Genomic DNA, 18043 nt, shown 5'->3' on the forward strand with positions numbered 1-18043 from the left:
TGTAGTTTTGAAGGTGTCATGTAACATTAATTTCTTATCCTTAATGTTGTGGATAGAGAATGTGACTTTTAATTGCCATCTCAGATTCTTCCAAAATGCATGTCTATCCATAGGCAGTGTGTAGAGCCAAGGGGGATAGGGGTGCTATCCAGTAGGGACTAAGGGTCCTCGAACTTCTCAGCACTGATTTGTTCTCTGAAGTTCCTTGAATAGCCTTTGGGACAACCCTGAGCCATTAGGAATGCAATACATGTGTGATTAACATTGGACAGTAGTAAGGAAGATTGGATTTGTCCTTTTTATTGTAAATAGGACATCCTTAAGGAATCTTCCGTATTATTGGGTGGATACCATTATTGCAACATGGCTAGTTCTGGAGCATCTGTCATCAGTCCTATAACTGGGATGTTGTGGATTCTATATCCTTAATTATATGCAGTCCCCCCGGCATTTCATGATATCACGAGCAAATCGAATTGATTAAAGACTGGCTTCTGTGAAGGTTGGGATCTTAAAGAAGGCTATTTTTAAAAATTATTTATTCATTCAAGGGATGTGGGCATCGCAAGCTGAGCAAGCATTTAATTGCCCACCCTGATTACCCTTGAGAAGGCAATGGTGAGCTGCCTTCTTGAACCGCTGCAGTCCTTGAAGTGTAGATATACCCATAATGTTGTTAGGTAGAGAGTTCCAGGATCTTGACTCAGCAACGATGAAGGAATGGCGATATGTTTCCAAGTTAGGATGGTGTGTAGCTTAGAGGACAACTTCCAGGTGGTGGTGATCCCATGCTTTCGTCCAGCTGGTAGAGGTTAGAAGGCTTTGGAAGATGCTATCTACTTCTACTTGATTATCTACTTGACATTTCTATTATTTGCACAGGAGCTGGAAGAGTAGTACAATGGATATGCTACTGGACTAATATTTAATATTAATTAATGAGATAGTTATGCCATAAAGAAATGTTTGGTCAGAGATTAACATACAAAGGCACTGGAGGAACTCAGCAGGTCAGGCAGCATCTATGGAGGGAAATGGACAGTCAACATTTTTGGTCGAGACCCTTCATCTGGACCCTTTATTTGGTCAGAGATCATTCGTATTTTAACTGTAGGCTAGAGATCTGTCTGTTCCTCTATAAAAAGCTAAAACTTGTGCATTTATGTAGTCCCTTTCACAGCCTCAAGCCAATAAAGTAATTATGAAATATAACCATGGAACTATTGCAATGTAAAATCTGTGGGAACCAATACTGACATAGCAATATCCTGCAGACATAAATGTGTTAATAGCCAAATAACCTGTTTTCAGATGTTACACACAAAAAGCTAGAGGAAGTCAGCGTATCAGGCAGCACCTATGCAGGTAAATGGACAGTTGATGTTTTGGGTCGAGACCCTTCATCTGGGCTGAAAGGTAGAGGGGAGATGCCCAGTATAAAAAAAAAGTGGAGGTAAGGGGTGAAGCAAGAGCTAGCAGGATATAGGCAAAATTAGGTGAGGAGAATGGACAGGCAGATGGGATAGGGGAGAGTGGAAATAGTGCCAGAAGCTGGGAGGTGATAGGTGGAAGCAATAAAGGGCTGAAGATGGTGGAATCTGAAAGGAGGGGCAAGTGGAGCATGTGGAGATGGCATTGGCAATAGTGGGGGAGGGGGAACCAGTTGGAGGAGTGTGTGGGTGATGGGCAGATGGAGAGGGTGGAGGAGGGGAAAGAAATGGTGATGGTGTCTGGGGTGAGTGTAGGAAGAACTGGGTAGATCAGGAGGACAGAGAAAAGGGACAGAGGGGGAGCTGTGTACCGAAAGTTGGAGGATTCATTGTTCATACCATCAGGTTGTAAACTACCCAGGCGGAATATGAGGTGCTGTTCCTCTAGTTTGCGTTTAGCCTCGCCCCGCGGTGGAGGAGGCTGAGGACATACATGTCGATGTGTGAATGTCTGCCTCACCTGGAAGGGTTGCTTAGGGCCCTGGATGGTGGTGAGGGAAGAGGTGTAGGGACAGGTGTTACACCTCTTACAGGAGAAGGTGCCTGGGGAGGGAGGGGTTGGGTGGCGAGGGATGAGCAGACCAGGAAGTCACGGAGAGAGTGATCCCTGTGTAAAGTAGAATGGGGTGGGAAGGGGAAGATGTGCCTGGTGGTGAGATCACATTGTAGCTGGTGGAAGTTGCGAAGAATGATGTGCTGGATGTGTAGGCTGGGGGTGGGGGGGTTGATAGGGGAGGACCAGAGGAACTATATCCCTGTATTGTTGGGGGTGGGGAAAATGGTTAAGAGCAGAAGTACGGGAAATAGTTCCCACAGTACCTAGCTCAGAGTTGCACTTGCAGACTAAACAGAGATGCTCCAATGTGCACCAAATGCTGCACAATGAATTGCTGCTTTACCTGGAAGGACTGTTTGAGTCCTTGGATGGTGGGAAGGAAAGAGGTAAAGGGGTAGATGTTGCTTCTCCCAAAATTGCATGAGAAAGTGCCATTGAAAGTGGAAATGGAAGGATGTACCAGAATGGTCTCTTTGGGGGGCTAAATGGAGAAGGAAAGGGAAAATGTGCCTGGAGGTGGCAGAAATTACAGAGGATAATCTGGAAAGCTCCTGGGGTGGAAGATCAGTGCAAAGGAAACCCTAGCCCTGTTCTGCCTGATAGGAGAGAGGGTGAGAGAAAGAAAGGTGCTGGAGTTAAAGGAAATCCTAAGCCTTTGTTAACTATAGTAGAGGGAAATGCTTGGTTAAGGAGAAAGGAAATTAGATTAGAGGCACTGGTGTGGAAAGGCTCATTATCAGAATAAGATCCAACAGAGACAAAGAAACTGAAAGAATTGAGTGGAATCGTAACAGGAAATACTCTCTCTTCCCTCAGGAGGAGAACCTCTGGAGACATTCTCTCTCATCTCTGTCTTCCCCTTTCTGCTATTTAAAACACGCTTGTCTTCTCACTTTTCAGTTCTGATGAATGGTCCTTGACTTGAAACATCAACTGAGTTTCACCCCCATTGATGCTAGTTGACCTTCTCAGCACTTCTGGGATTCTTTGTGCTCATTATCACTTTGCTGTTTTGGAGGCTACTTGTGCCTAAAATTGGCTGCTGCATTTTCTTTGTTACAACAGTGACTTTGCTTCAACATTACTTGGTTGGCTGTAAAGTACTCTGAAAATCTTGAGTTTGTGGTGGCACTTCATAAATTATTTCCACATTTGCTGATCTCTTGTAAGTGGCACACAGGCTGTGGCTTCTCTGCATCCTGCCAGGAATGGAAATTATCAATTTTTGTGCAAAAGAGGGATTGCAGTGGTTTGGTTTTCTGGTCTCTACAGGTTTCTCTACGATGAGAACAGTTCCTACTTCAAATATTATAAAGAGAAGGTGAAGGAGTACAGCGCGATAGCAGAGAAATCAGAATCCTCCGCAGATCCTGCACCAGAGGCGGGATCTTCTGGCCATTCTGCCCTGCGCACCAGAAAGAGGAAGGGACTAACATTGAAAGTGGGCATGCTGCCACCTAAGAAAGTGCGCCCAAGGGCTGCCCCATCACCAGGTAAAGCAGTTAAAAATATGGGGGAAAAACATTTGTTTCCACTGTAAATATGTGTATGAAAATGACTGCTTAATGTGGTGATTGCATCATTTGCCTTACTACCTTCCCTAATGGCAAGAGCCATCTATACAGAGCAATAATGGAAAATTATAGTAAGACCGTGTGACACAATATTTTTAATTTCTGTCAGGTCAATTTAATTTTTTTTATCAAACACCCAGCTAAGATCCACAGCTTCTGTTTTAAAAATTTAATACTCTGGACAAATTGTAGGGAGTCCCTTGGTGGTTATCTGGCTCAATTTCTTTTTTGCTCCTCAAGTCCTAGAATGGAATTTGAACCCATGACTATATGGCAATAATGCTGCTCCAAGCTATTGTTGATGTCCCTAAAGTTAATCTAGACATTAATTAGAGGCCTCTCAATTTTGGTCATTGAATTCAAAGTCTTTGAGAAAATTTCCATCAGCTTGCATGATAGAAAGTTAACAGTAAATCTTCCATGATCTGGACCATATCTCATGCTATTTGCATTTTTGTTGTCTGTCTCTCATGACATGTAAATTCAGATTAGATAAGATTTGGGTTAAATCATTTCAGTGCATTTATTACACAGTTTGATGAATGCATATAACAACAGATGTTATCAGATTCACTTTAGGTAAGTAAAATTTATTTTTACAAGATGGTGCAAAATTAGTGAATGCATGATATTATCTGACTTTAGTGGGTTGTTTGTGTAAATGCATATAGGATAAAAGGCAGAGGGCCCATCCAGGGGTAAAACCTATGCTTTGAGGTCTCCTGAGCTTTGCTATCTCGCACTCTATACATTACCCTGTTTCAAATATCCCTCTGTGCCTAAGACATTTGTCTCTTCTAATCTCCCCTTCATAGATTGACGGAGGTTAAGTGGAGTTTCCACCACCTGGCTGTAATGCTTTCTGATAACCTAGCTAATAAATTGTTATTAATGTCAGTCAGATAAAAAACAGCTTTTGATTATTACATTAACTGCTTTTGTCTAGATCCCTTTCATGAAGGTTGCTCTGAAAAATATAATCCTTTCAATGTTAGTGAAAAGCATGTTTTAAAATAACTTAACCATGTTCTCTGAAAAGATCCAAAATCTAAAACAATAAATAGGTTTTCAGTTTGAAAGTCCATAGTTCAAAAACTGAATTTCACTAAACAAATGACTCTTCATAAGATATTTACAAATGTTATTAAAGCTATTAAATAAATACAATCAATGAATAATTTCCTGAAAGATTATGTATATTTTTAAAGTAATCATTTACTTGTAAAACATGATACGATAAATAAATTACAATGGATACACAAAAAAAAAACACCACTGGTTTATTCAAATTTATCCAAAATCCAAACATTGCTTGATACCAGGAAATTCTGTCTGGAGATCTTCTAATACAATCCAGAAATTGGATTATTCGGGCTGCATTATAGTTTATTGCTAAAACAACAGGTATAAGTCATTGATAATTCTATGCTGTCATTTCAGTTCGAGAGTTGAAGAGAATTGGTTATGACAAGCCAACATACAAACCGAAGAAAAAGCCGGTAAGGTTACAGGCCATAATTCTATGCTGTCCTAAATGTGATCTTTCTATACCAATACCTATCCTTTCAGTCTTCGGCATGATTGCCAACCAGAGACATTCACTGTACAGCTTTGTTTTAAGTTCTTAATTGATATTGTAATAATTGCTTAAGGAAGCCTCTACCATGCTTCCATTGTCTGTTCTGTAGTGAACATCTAATTGCTTGCTTATTAAGTGCAGCCATATAGTTTTTAAAAAGATTTTCACATTTCCTTCCATCCTCTCCTTAAGTCCAGAACTGAAGTTGTTAACTTCAGCACAGTAGGCAGCGCTCTTTCCATTAATTCTGAAAGCACCCTGTTGCACCACCAGTCCAAATTGATACTGCACTACAGTACTGAATGAGTGAAGAAAGGAGGGGAAGAGAGATTTTTGATTGAGGGAGGGAAGGAGACTGTTTGATATGCGAGAGATAGGATGTCCTGGAGCAATCAAGGATATAACCTGTTAAGAATTAGGAAACAACACTATAGGAACGTGAGCAGGAAAATAATCGGGGGTTGATCAAAGACCAAAAAGGAAATGACTCATGGAGGCAGTAAGTGAATATCTTACATCGGGCTTCACCAGGAAGAAGATATTTCCAGAGCCTCAGCAAATGAAGATGTAGTTGGGATTCTGGGTGGGCTAGAAATTGACAGAGGAAATACTAGAAAGGATCACTGCACATAAAGTGGATAAATCACCTGGTTCAGGTGGGATGCATCTGAGGTTCCTATAGGAGGTAAGGGAAGATATTACAGAGGCGACAGCTACAATCTTCCTAATATCTAAAGCTTCAGGGTGGTATGTGGGGATTGAAAAACAGAAAATATTACACCCTTGTTCAAAGAAGGGTATAGCAATAAACCCAGTCCAATCAATTTAACATTGACGGTAGGGCGCATTCTAGAAATAATAACCACAGACAGAATTAGCAGCCACTTTGAGAAGCGTGCAGTGAATAGAGAAAGCCAATGTGAATTAGTTAAATGCAAGTTGTATTGAACTAACTTGATAGAATTTTTTGCTGAAATGGCAGAGAGGGTTGATGAGAAAAATGCAATTGATGTGGTATACCTCCAAGTGGTGTTAGATAAGGTACCAAATAATTGGTTTTTATCAAAAATGGAGGCTGTGAGATAAAAGGGGCAATGGCAGGATGGATGGAAAATTAGTTTACTAGCAGGAAATAGGGTAGTAGCAAAAGATTGTTTTTAGGATTGAAGGGAAATATACAGTGGAGTTTCTCAGAAGTCAGTACAAGGGCCGCCATTTTCCTTTATTTATTAATGACTTGGGCGCATTGGGCAAATTTTCAAATTTGCAGATGACAAGTATCTTAGAAACTTAGTGAACTGTGAGAAGGATAATAATAGATTCCAGCAAGATATAGTCAGGCTGGTAGAATTGCCAGATAGAATGAAGATTAAATCTAATGTTGAAAAATGGGAAGTGTTTTTTTTTGGTAGGAAGAATGAGAAGAGGCCTTATAAACCAGGAGACACAATTCTAAATGGATTAAAGCAGCAGAGAGATTTGGGGGCATAGGTGCATAATTTGTTGAAAGTGGTAAGGCAGGTTAAGAAAGTGGTTTAAAAAGCATTCAGGATCCTGAGCTTTATACTGTAAATTGATATATAGCATGTGAAAGAAAGGAAATCATGAAGAAACTTTGTAAAACACTGGTTCAACCATTCAAGTGGAATATTCTGTAGTGCTGGGAATCACATTTTAGGAACAAAATATATGCTTTAGAAAGAGGATAGAATGGAGTAGCTAGAATTGTTCCCATTAACAGAGGTTGCAAGGAGATCTGAGAAAGTGATTTAAAATTGTGAAGGAGAGGAAGAGAGAGAGAGAGAGAGATTGTTTCCAGTTGGCCGGCGGGTCACGAACCAATTGCTGCATTCCAAAGAGAGCTGCAGAAGTATCTGAAAAGAAAGATCTTGAAGGGCTGTGGAGAAATGGTGTGGCAGTTGGAATACCAGCATTATTCTTCTATAGACACAATACAGATTTGATGGGCCTAATGGCCTCCTCCTGCACTGTAACCATTCTGTTCTGCGAACTGGTCATTAATTGGATTGCTATTTATGAGATCTTGGTTCTGAATAAGAAGATTGAGAGTTTATGACCCACTCCAGAGATGGCATATAATCCAAGCTTGTGATTGTGATTCTGAAGGAACACAGCACTGTCAAAGTACATCTTCTGGCTGGAAGTAAAAGCTGCTTTGGGACTATTTAAAAGAAAAACAGGGGAGCTTCCCCAATATCCTGGACTGATATTTATCCATCAGCCATGTCTAAAAACAGTAAAATGGCAGTTGTCACTCTGCTGTTTGTAAAAGTACTCGGTATTCAAACTGATTGCTGTCTTTTTTACTTCAGAAGAGTTCCAAAGTATGTAATTGAATGTAAAGCACTTTGGGACATCCTAAATTTGTGAAAAAACAATCTTTTTCTTTCAAATGTATTGGGTCTTGCATGTGCACTTCCTCAGACATTAGACACCCTTCAAAGCTTTCTATGTGACCATTTTTCATACTTGATCCCAGTCTCCAGTATTTTCAACTCCAGAAAGAGCAGCAGCCAAACCTAAACCTCCCTTGCCCATGAATATTACACTTCAAGTCAATGGATAGTGATCAGAGCCCAGATTGGTTTGATCCTACCTACACAAGAGATGCTGGAAAAACTCCCCCTCCTCAATTGTCACCTTGGCAAAGCTCAGCTAAGTCAGCACAAACTAAACAAGTAACCTTCAGGTAGGTGAGACTGAGACCAGATGATACCTTTATCCATTGAGCCATTGAGGAACCCTGGTTCTGGGTAAATTGATCTGCATTTGGTTGTGCAGAAGATTTATTCTAAGCAAATGCTTCTCTTTCAGAAATCTGAGGATATAAATTACACCAAAAACAAACTGGCAACGGACAACCTTGGGTACCAGATGCTGCAGAAGATGGGCTGGAAGGATGGAGAGGGACTGGGTTCAGATAAACAGGGCATCAGAGATCCCGTCAACAGGTATAATAGATTGTGGGGCTGGATGGACTGTACCCTCCCACATTTGCATAATGGTTTCAAACTTGGCCAAAACTCCTGAGCTGAAAGGTTGCCTAAGGGGCCTCAGCACAAACATCGTTCCTATCAGTGACGTAAAGTTTTGTTGACAATTAATTGTTTGCATTCATTTCCTTCGCTTTGAAATGGGAAACTTGCATCTTGCATCTCAGTGGGATTTTGGTAATGTATGAATGTTTGTCTACTCCATCCGTTGGAGTTTCAAAATCGCCCATCAGTTTGAACAGTACAAGATGGGTGCAATACTGGTAGGGACAGACAGTGACAGTATAACGTTACTGGTGGGTACAGTATGTCAACATATAACGTAGGATACAGTGCTAGTGCAATGAAAACAGAAAATGCTAGAAATACTCAGAGATCAGGCATTGTCTGGAATGACAGTTAACATTTCAGGTTAATGACCTTTCGTCACTAGTTATCAACCTGATCCTTTTTGATCAAGTGCAGGTCTGCCACTTGCACTGGGCCAAAGCACTGATGAGCATAAGAAATAGAAGCAGAAGTAGACCCTTCAGCATCTCATGCCCAGTCCACTGTTCAGTATAATCTTGGTTGATCTTTTACCTCAATGCCACTTTCCTACACCAACCCAATATTCCTTGATTCCCTTAATATTGAAAAATCTACCAATCTCTGTAATGTACTTGGAAGTATATGATAAGATAGGGTGGTCACCACAGTTTCGTTAAGGGAAGATCTTGCCTGACAATCTGTCAGAATTCTTTGGGGGGGGGGGGGGGGGGTAACAAGTAGGTTAGACAAAGGAGAGTCAGTGGATCTTATTCACTTGGATTTTCAGAAGGTCTTTAACAAGGTGCCGCACATGATGCTGCTGAACAAGATCAGAGCCCATGGTGTTAGAGGCAAGGTATTAGCATGGATAGAAGAATGGATGACTGGCAGAAGTCAGAGATTAGGGATAAAAGGGTCCTATTCAGGATAGCTGCTGGTGACGTGGTGAGTGTTAGAACTGTAACTTTTCACTTAATGCATTAATGATCTGGATGAGGGAATGGATGGCATTATGGCTAAGTTTGCAGACGATACCAGGATAGGTGGAGGAACAGGTAGTGTCACAGAGGGTTAAAGGTTACGGGGAGAAGGCGGGAGAATGGGGGTTGAAAAAAAATCAGCCATGATTGAATGGCAGAGCAGATTCAAAGGGCCAAGTGGTCTAATTCTGCCCCTATATCTTAAGGCCTTATGTACACACTCAACAAATGAGCCACACAGCCCCCTGGGCAGAGACTTCCAAGATTCATTACCTTCCTGCTGAAGAACTGTTTCCTCATCTCTGTCCTGAATGGCTGACTCCTAATTTTTGGACATTGATCCCTGGTTCTAGATAACGCAGGCAGGGAAACATTGACTCCATATGTACCATGGCATTTCCTGAAGAATCTTGTGTGTTTGAATGAAATCACCTTCATTGTTCTAAACTCCAGAAAATATAGGCCTAATCTGCTTAATTTCTCATTGTATGACAAATCCACCACCACAGGAATCAATATGTGTATCTTAGCCATACTACTTTTATTGTAAGTACATCCTTCCTTAGATAGGAAGACCACATCTAAACACAATATTTCAGATGCTGTCTCACTACAGCTTTATATGATTCGAACAATATGTCTCCTCTTGCAATAAAGACCAACCTACTGTTAAGCTTCCTAATTGCTTGCTAAACCTTCATGTTAATTTTCAGTGATTCGTGTACAAGGTACCTGCTGAACACCAAATCTTTTCAATTTCAAAGACAAAACTATTGCAATTGTCATGTCCTTGCCCATTCACTTAGCCTGCCTATATCTCTTAAAGCCCCTCTACTCACACTGCCACTTCATTAGCAAACTTAGATGTATTATATTTGATCCCCTCATTTAAATCACTGCTGTAGATTGTAAACAGCTAGGTAAACAACTCATCTTTGTTGAAAATAAATAGTTTATCCCTACTCTCTGTTTTCCATCTGTTAACCATTCCTCAATCCATATCTCTATTTTGCCCACAATACTGTGTCCTCTAATTTTGTTTAATAATCTCTTTTGTGGCTAGGGATTAAAGGCCACTTATTAAAGGCCTTCAGAAAGTGGCCACATCCACTGATTCCCTCTTATCTATTTTGCTAGTTCCAACTACATAAAGTTTTAATAGGTTGGTCATACAAGATTTCCCTTTAAAACCCAATCTACAGCTCTGCCTAATCCTATTATTTTTCAGTTCCAGTATTACCACTTCCTTAATAATGGTCTCGAGCATTTTCCCTGCTACCTATATCCGGCTAACTGGTTGGTAGTTCCCTATTTTTTCTGTCCCTTCTTTCTTAAATAATGAAGTTCCATTTGCTACCTTCCAATCTGTGGGAACAATTCTAGAATCTTATGGAATTTTGGAAGATGACAACCACTGGGAGAAATAATAAGGCAAGGAAACAATAAGTGGTAGGACTGTGGGAACTACTGAGAAACAGAAGGACCTGGTGTATATTGCTAAGGATCCTTGACAGCAGCAGCATTGATAGATAAGGTGGTGTAGAATACATTCAGGGCAGAGGATATAAGAGCAAGGAGGTTATGATACAACTATGTAAGACATTAGTTAGACTACAGCTGTAATCTCCACACTTTAGGAAGAATATGATTGCACTGAGGTGTTTGAGGAGACTCACCAGGATGTTGCCTGGAATGGACTGTTTCAGCTAAGGGAAGAGATAGGATAGGCTGGGTTTGTTTTCTTTGGTGTGGAGAAGAATAAGGGACGATCTGACAGAATAATACAAAATTATGAGGGACATTAAGGTGGAGAGTGAGATAGTGGATATCTCCTTAACAGGCATCTATAACCACAGCACATAGGTTTAAGGTAAAGGGTAGGAAATTTAGAGAGATTTGAGGAGGAATTTTTTCACCTAGAGGATGGTTGAAATCTAGAATGCACTGTCTGAGGGGGTTGTGGAGACAGGCAACCATTAAGTAGTATAAAGATGAACACTTGAAAAGCCATGGCATAGAAGGCTACAGGCCAATTGCCTGAAGATGGGATTAGTATGGATAGGTAGTTGATGGTCAACACAGATGTGAACTCTGTGAATATTCCCATAGCCACCTCCTTCAAAGCACTGGGATGAATGTCATCAGGTCCTGAGTACTTAGCAACTTTCAGTCCTAGTGATTTCTCCAGTACTGGTTTTTGACTAATGCTAATTTCGTTCAACTCCTCATTTACTCTGGACCTGTCGGCCTTTCTTATTTGCAAGAATTTTTCTCTATATCCTTCAATAAAGAGAGAGGCAAATTATTTGTTTAATTTCTGGGCTATTTCCTTATTCCCTGATGTGACCTCTCCTGTCTCAGTCTCTGAGGGATCAACATTAGCTAATCCTTTCCTTTTCACATATCTATAGAAACTCTGTAGAAACTCAGTCCTGATGAAGGGTCTTGACCCGAAACGTCGACTGTATATTTCACTCCATAGATGCTGCCTGACCTGCTGAGTTCCTCCAGTATTTTGTGTGTTGCTCCAGATTTCTAGCATCTGCAGTCTTTCTAGTGTCTCCATATAGAAACTCTACATATGGTTTTATGTCTTTTGCTAGTATCCTTTGTATTTTATCTTCCCTTTCTTGATCAATGGCTTGGTCTTCCTTTGCTGAATTCTGAAATTTTCCCAATCCTCAGAATTACTTTTTTGGGAACATTTTAAGGCTTTTCTTTTGATCTAATATCATAACTTCTCTTGATAGTGACAGGTAGATCATTTTTCCTATTTTTTAATGCCTTAAGGGGTTATATATTATTTGTAAATTATGTTTACATTCCTTAAAAGTTAATGTAGTTTCCCGATCTACCATAGCCAAATTGCACCTCATACCTTCATAGTTTGCGTTTCAAATTTAACACTCTGGTTTCAGATTGAACTAAGTCACTTCAAATCTATATATTAAACTTGTCATATTTTGGCTACTGTTCCTTAAAGGCCCTTTAACTACCAGGTCATCAATTAACCCTTTCTCATTAAACTTTATTAAATCTAAACTAGCCTGTTTATTCAATGTTATTACCTAGAAAACCATCTCTTGAATTCATCCTGCACAGTTTTACTACCCAGTCATGTGGTAGATTGAAGTCTCCCATGATCTCTGTATCCTCGTTACATGCACCTGACTTATTCTATGCCCCACATTACCATTACTGTTTTGGGGCCAACAGACAACTCCCATCGATGTTTTCTGCACCTGAATGGGAGCAGGCCTGTCAATATGTAACATGAGGTTACAGTATTGGTGGACATAGGTCTGTCCTATAAAATACTGTAGTACAGTACTGGTGAGTAGCAGTCTATCACATGTGAAATTGGGATACATTACTGATGGGTGCAGTTCTGTCACTGTATAATGTTACAATACAGTACTGGTGGCTATGGTCTGTCAGTGTGCTACAAGTGCATAATTTTTGGAGGAATGAACTGTGGACGCTGTAAATCCAAAACAAAAATAGAAAATGCTGAAGGCACTTAGGTCAAACAGCATCAGTAGAAACAGAGTCAATGTTCTGGGTCAAGAACCTTCATCAGAACTGGAAAAATGAGGAAACAAGCATATTAAATTATGAAGGAGTGGAGATTCCAGAGGGCATGTCTGACGCAGTCCAGGCTGTCAATTACTTTAAAATGATAATTACTTTAAAAACCAGCAGCTGGAGGCAGAGAAGAAAAGTTAAACAGAAAGGTACAACTACACCTGTAGAAAGAAAAAGGAGTAGTTACCTGAAATTACTAAATTGTGTATTAAGTCCCAAGGGCTACAACATACCCAGACAGAAGATGTGGTGCTGTCCCTTTGGCTTATATTGGGTATTGTTGATGCAGCAATGTAGGAAGCTGAAGACAAGTCAGAGTGGGAGTTGCGTGGAGAATTAATGGGACAGGTGTCTGCTGGCTGAGGAAAAAACAGGGGGTGTCTGCAAAGCAGTAACCCAGTCTCCAATATAGAGGAGATCACATAATGAACACTGACCACAGTACACTAAATTGGAAGAAGTGCAATTGAATTGCTGCTTCTCCTGGAGGGACGATTTATGTTCCTGGATGGGAAGAGGGGAATTGGTAAAAGGGCAGGTGTTGCATCTCCTGTAGTTGCATGGGAATGCACCATGTGAAGGGGGGGTGACTGATGGATGGGGCAAGTGTGGACCAGGGAGGGACAGTCCCTTTGGAATCTTTTTGGAGGTGGCTGAAACTATGGAGGATGATCCATTAAAGGTGGAAGGTGAAGATAAGAGGTACCCTACCCATATTATGGCTGGGAACAGAGGAGAGTAGAAGAGAGCCCTATCGACTGTTAGAGGGAAGGCCAGTTGAAGAAAAGTTTCTTTTATTCTACCTCCGGACACATCTTCCCCTCCACCTTCCCTTTGAGGATTCCATATGGACTATTCTTGTAGGTTGCGTCTCCCTTTTCTTTTCACAGATGTAGTTGTACCTTTCTGTTTCATTTTGCTTCATTTTTTTCTGCCTCCAGATGCAGATTTTTTTAAGTAATTGTTATCCTGACAACTTTGCTCTGCACTTTGTGTTCCCCCCACCTCTGCAACTTAACACACTTGTTTTTATTTTCACTTTTCTGGTTCCGATAAAGTGTCCGTGACCCAAAATATGGACTTTATTTCCTCTTCCCGCAAATGCTGCTTGACAGCTGCTTCCAGCATTTTCTATTATTATTACACTTGTAGCACTGACGGGTACATGCCTGGCATTGTGATAAAAGTAAGTTGGACAAATAAATTCAGTTTCTCACAAGGTTAATCCCCATTAGCTCCAATGTTTAAATTCTTTCCACTGGGAATGTTACAAAGCAGCTCTCTGTCCACAGGGGTGTGACGTCAACAGACAGGTCTGGCCTGGGAGTTGGTGGAACTGCAGAGGTAGATGATGGGGATAATGAATTTGCAACTTTCCGCAAACGGATGATGATGGCATTCAGAAGCAAACTGCTGTCAAAATCCTAGGTATGTATGTCACAGCTGGTCAGCAGCAAATTATTTAGAGACGTATAATAACTAAAGTTTGTTAAGCAGGTGAGATATTGAGAATGTCTTGCCTGAATTCTCTGAAACATCCCCATTCTTCATGTGCATTTGTTTATGTGAAATGTAAATTTTTGGATGAGACCATTCTGGCCAGCTGATCCATGTTGGTGTCAACGTTCCACCGCCTATCCTGCTCCATATCATCCCATCGATGTATTCTGCTCTTTCCTCCTTGATGTATTTAGCCATGGTTCCCTTAAATGTATCACTGCTTTCTGCTTAAAACAGTCTCTGCTGAGCGAATTCCATGTTCTCACCATTCTCAGAGTAAAGGAACTTCCCTATCGGATGTATTATTAATTGTTCTGTACTTATGGTGGAAGAGAGTGAAGAAGTTGGCCTAACCTTAGATTCTGTTACTTGGCTGATGATGGCAGAGGGGAATTAAAACAAGGTTTCCATTCCTAGCTGCTTCCATTGATTCGTTGCATTATGTGAAGTGCATTTATCCTTGAATGTTGGGTTAACCCAGAGAAGGTGCAGCTTTAATTATTTCAATATAAGTGTAGCCTGCCACCCATTTACTTGAGGGAGGCACTGGGGGCCAAGTGAATCTTCCCAGTAGAAATGCAGCCCAGTAATACCATCCTACGGAAAGGAGGGGAGTTGTATCCGAAGACTCAACACCTTCAGAAGATGTGGAATCCTGTATCCCAGCAGCCTAATGAGAGGAGAGGGCAAACTGGGAGGTAGGGGAGGGGAAACAAAGTGGATAATTAATAAACCTCTTTTAGAATTTTTGTGACGAGTATTATACTGAAATCGTGTGTCTGAATTTCTGTTCTGTGCTGTTTTCATTGCTAAGCTTTACCATTGCACTTATCGGATCATGTTTCGTGTAGCTTCACAACTAAATTACCAAGGAGTGCTGACATCACTTGCCCTCGACCTTGCCCCTCCCACAGCTGTACAAATAATTCCTATTTGATTATTCTTTTTGTTTCAGGTTAATGTTGGGCTAGTGATGTTGGAGTTGCTGGAAAGTGAAGGATGGTCTTCATAGCACAGGTTGAGAGGGTTGGAGGCAACATGAAGTGAAAAGACCTGAAAATGCAGAATGTTTATAATAAAAACTATCCAGACAAGGACTGTGCTGGAGCCCATTATACCTGGTGACTCACTGTACCTGGTAACTTGCTATACATGGTAACCTGGTAATTCACTATACCTAGTAACCTGGAGACTCATTGTACATGGTAACCTGGTAACTCACTATACTTAGTAACCTGGAGACTTGCTGTACATGGTAATCAGGTAACATCTGGTAACTGTGAACTCGGTGTACATGGTAGCCTGGTAACTCACTGTACCTAGTAATCTGGTAGCTCACCTGATAACTTACTATGCCTGGTAACTTGGTGTACGTGGAACTCACTGTGCCTGGAAACCTCGTAATGCTGTATGTGGTAATCTGGTAACTCAGTATACCTGGCAACCCACCATGTAACAACAGAATACAGTGCTCCAGTTGGATAATTTAGGATATCCAACAATGTGTCTGGATCCATATGTTGTTGGTGTTCTGGTTGGATCCAGGTGTATACACTTGATCCCTTTGATGTCAGAGGATGGACTATTATAGGAGATCTATAATGCACTTGTTTCATTTTCTAAATTTTTTAAAACATGTCTTAAAGAATTCTCCTATTTAGATATCAATGTTTCTCATAATGAATGGACTAGGCAGTCCCTATTCCTATCACCCAGTGTTAGCTTTTCCCCCCTGCAACCCATATTGAGGTAACAATCTTGGCGTTCACTGTTGCACACTTTGGCCTGAGGTAAGTATCTGATTTGGACGCAAGGAAGTTTTCAGTTAGGAATTTTCAAGTTACAAGTTTAGAGCTGGTGTCTGTCCACGCATTCGGTACAACAGACATACCACTGTCAGTGTAAACAACGAGATTCAGTATAACACAGCCAAACAAGTGTTACTCTAGCAATGGTCGTCGTCACTTACTTTTGTTTGAGGAAAGAACTTCACTCCATGGCGGGAGAAAACAAAATGAAGCACGTGGAAGAGAAAACGGTTGAGTTTTCCCAGCAGCCAGGTCAAACTGCCTAAAGTGCAGGGTCTGCCTGGGGTTGACGCTGCACATCGGGGGAAGTTTTGTAGTGAAACCGTTTATGAAACAGGCGTTTACAGTCCTGCCACTACTGGTAGCTTTGGCCTTCATGATTTCGACCAAAACTAGACTGGCTTCCCCCGGAGTTTGTGTTTCTTCCAATCCCACTAGCCCCATCTCTAATCCCAGGTGCCCAAATCACGCGTCAACCGGGGTAAACATTGACAGGGGTGTTAAAGCATGAGATTACGTGGCTCCGTATGTCTATGGAATGGGGGAGGGGGAGGGTTGCATAAACCGTGTGTGGGACAGCGTAGTCTTGGTTGGGTGAGTGAACAAGAAATCACAGCGCTAGCCTGAATTTGGAACGATAGCCTGATAGAGAGGAACACCTCCATAATGTTAAATCTCTTAGAGCTTTGAGTTGCAGTATTGTACTGAAAGTGCTTGTTCAGACTCCTGTGCCGTTTCTTTACTTAGCTTTACCATTGTGTTGTGTTATTTATCAGTAGTGGAGTATTGTGGTGTTGCTTCACTTAACTCGATCACCGTGCATGTAGCACACGGAGTGGTGACGTAACTCACCCCTGACCCCGCCTTCCCTGCAGGTGGACCAAAGGTGCCACTTGCAGACCATTATCTTTGATAGTGAACGAGTTAGGAAGAGTTACAGTTTCTAACAGATGTGGAATTTATAATCTGGATATACTGTACAAAAAAATTAAAGCAAACGTGCGCAAAGTCTGTCTGTCTCTCTCATTCGCTGTGGCACACAGGCACGTCTAACGATTCGGCCACTTTATGCACAGGTCGATCCCACCAATAACAACAGGATGAATGAGCAGTTAGTCTATTGTTGGTGCTGGTATTGGGACAATTTCGATCCAGGCAATGAGAGTAACCCCTGCCTCTATTCCATTCGCGATGTTTAGCCTGAGCCCAGGAACAGGCCGTTTAGTCGTCCGTGAGGTGGTTTGACACACCAAGTACAACTGATGCAACCTCCTTACTCTCAGCGTGGATCGCCGTGACCGGGACTCTCGAGTGGGGCATGTATCCACATCCAGCGACGGTGGGGAGAGGGGGTGAAAGGTGGGCAGGTTCACATACAAATTGTCCAGCTTGGCACCACAGAAAAACACTTTAGCGAGTGACCCAGGGGTTGTGCACGAATTCGCACCCTCGACAAGTCAGGAATTTTGCAGCCGTTCCGGGAACTTCCTCACCGGTTTCACTATATTTTTTCATCCTTTGAATGTGAGGCTTTTTCTCCTCCCTCGTCGATCCTTCGCAACCTCCCTCAGCCATCCCTTCCGTCCCCACGCATCCTCTTCCTCTCCCCATACATTCCAGTTGGTTGTCCCGCTTCGTTCCTCCTCCCGGGGCTTTGTTTTTTTTACTGTTTCTTCCTTTGGTACTTCAAGGAGTGCAGCCGTCCAGTTTACGACTTAAATGCGAAGTGGTTGGAGATCTGTGGATTTCAGGCTCTGCCGCCAAGGCTGAAATACAACCGCCCGGGTAACATCACAGAAACGTCTGACAAAATCTGAAGCCGTTGCACTTATAAAGTTCACAGAAGCTCAAAGAAATAGATTTTAATGCTAGAGAAAAGGGCTCAGAAGTACAAGGAGCAAATTCCAAACCTTAGGGTCATAGTGTC

General features: G+C 41.5%; 1 protein-coding gene across 1 annotated transcript in view; it reads left to right on the top strand.

Moving 5' to 3' along the window:
* Positions 1–17127, top strand: part of LOC127582674 (SURP and G-patch domain-containing protein 2-like) — a 34721-nt gene extending 17594 nt beyond the window's left edge. The window contains exons 6-10 of the mRNA XM_052038200.1: positions 3319–3539; positions 5061–5119; positions 8035–8171; positions 14101–14236; positions 15264–17127. Coding sequence (XP_051894160.1) covers positions 3319–3539; positions 5061–5119; positions 8035–8171; positions 14101–14236 — 553 coding nt within the window. The 3' untranslated portion in view covers positions 15264–17127. The remainder of the gene's footprint in view (positions 1–3318; positions 3540–5060; positions 5120–8034; positions 8172–14100; positions 14237–15263) is intronic.
* The last annotated feature ends 916 nt before the right edge of the window (positions 17128–18043 follow it).

The sequence above is a fragment of the Pristis pectinata genome, chromosome 24 (genome assembly GCF_009764475.1).
Source record: "Pristis pectinata isolate sPriPec2 chromosome 24, sPriPec2.1.pri, whole genome shotgun sequence".
NCBI lineage: Eukaryota > Metazoa > Chordata > Chondrichthyes > Rhinopristiformes > Pristidae > Pristis > Pristis pectinata.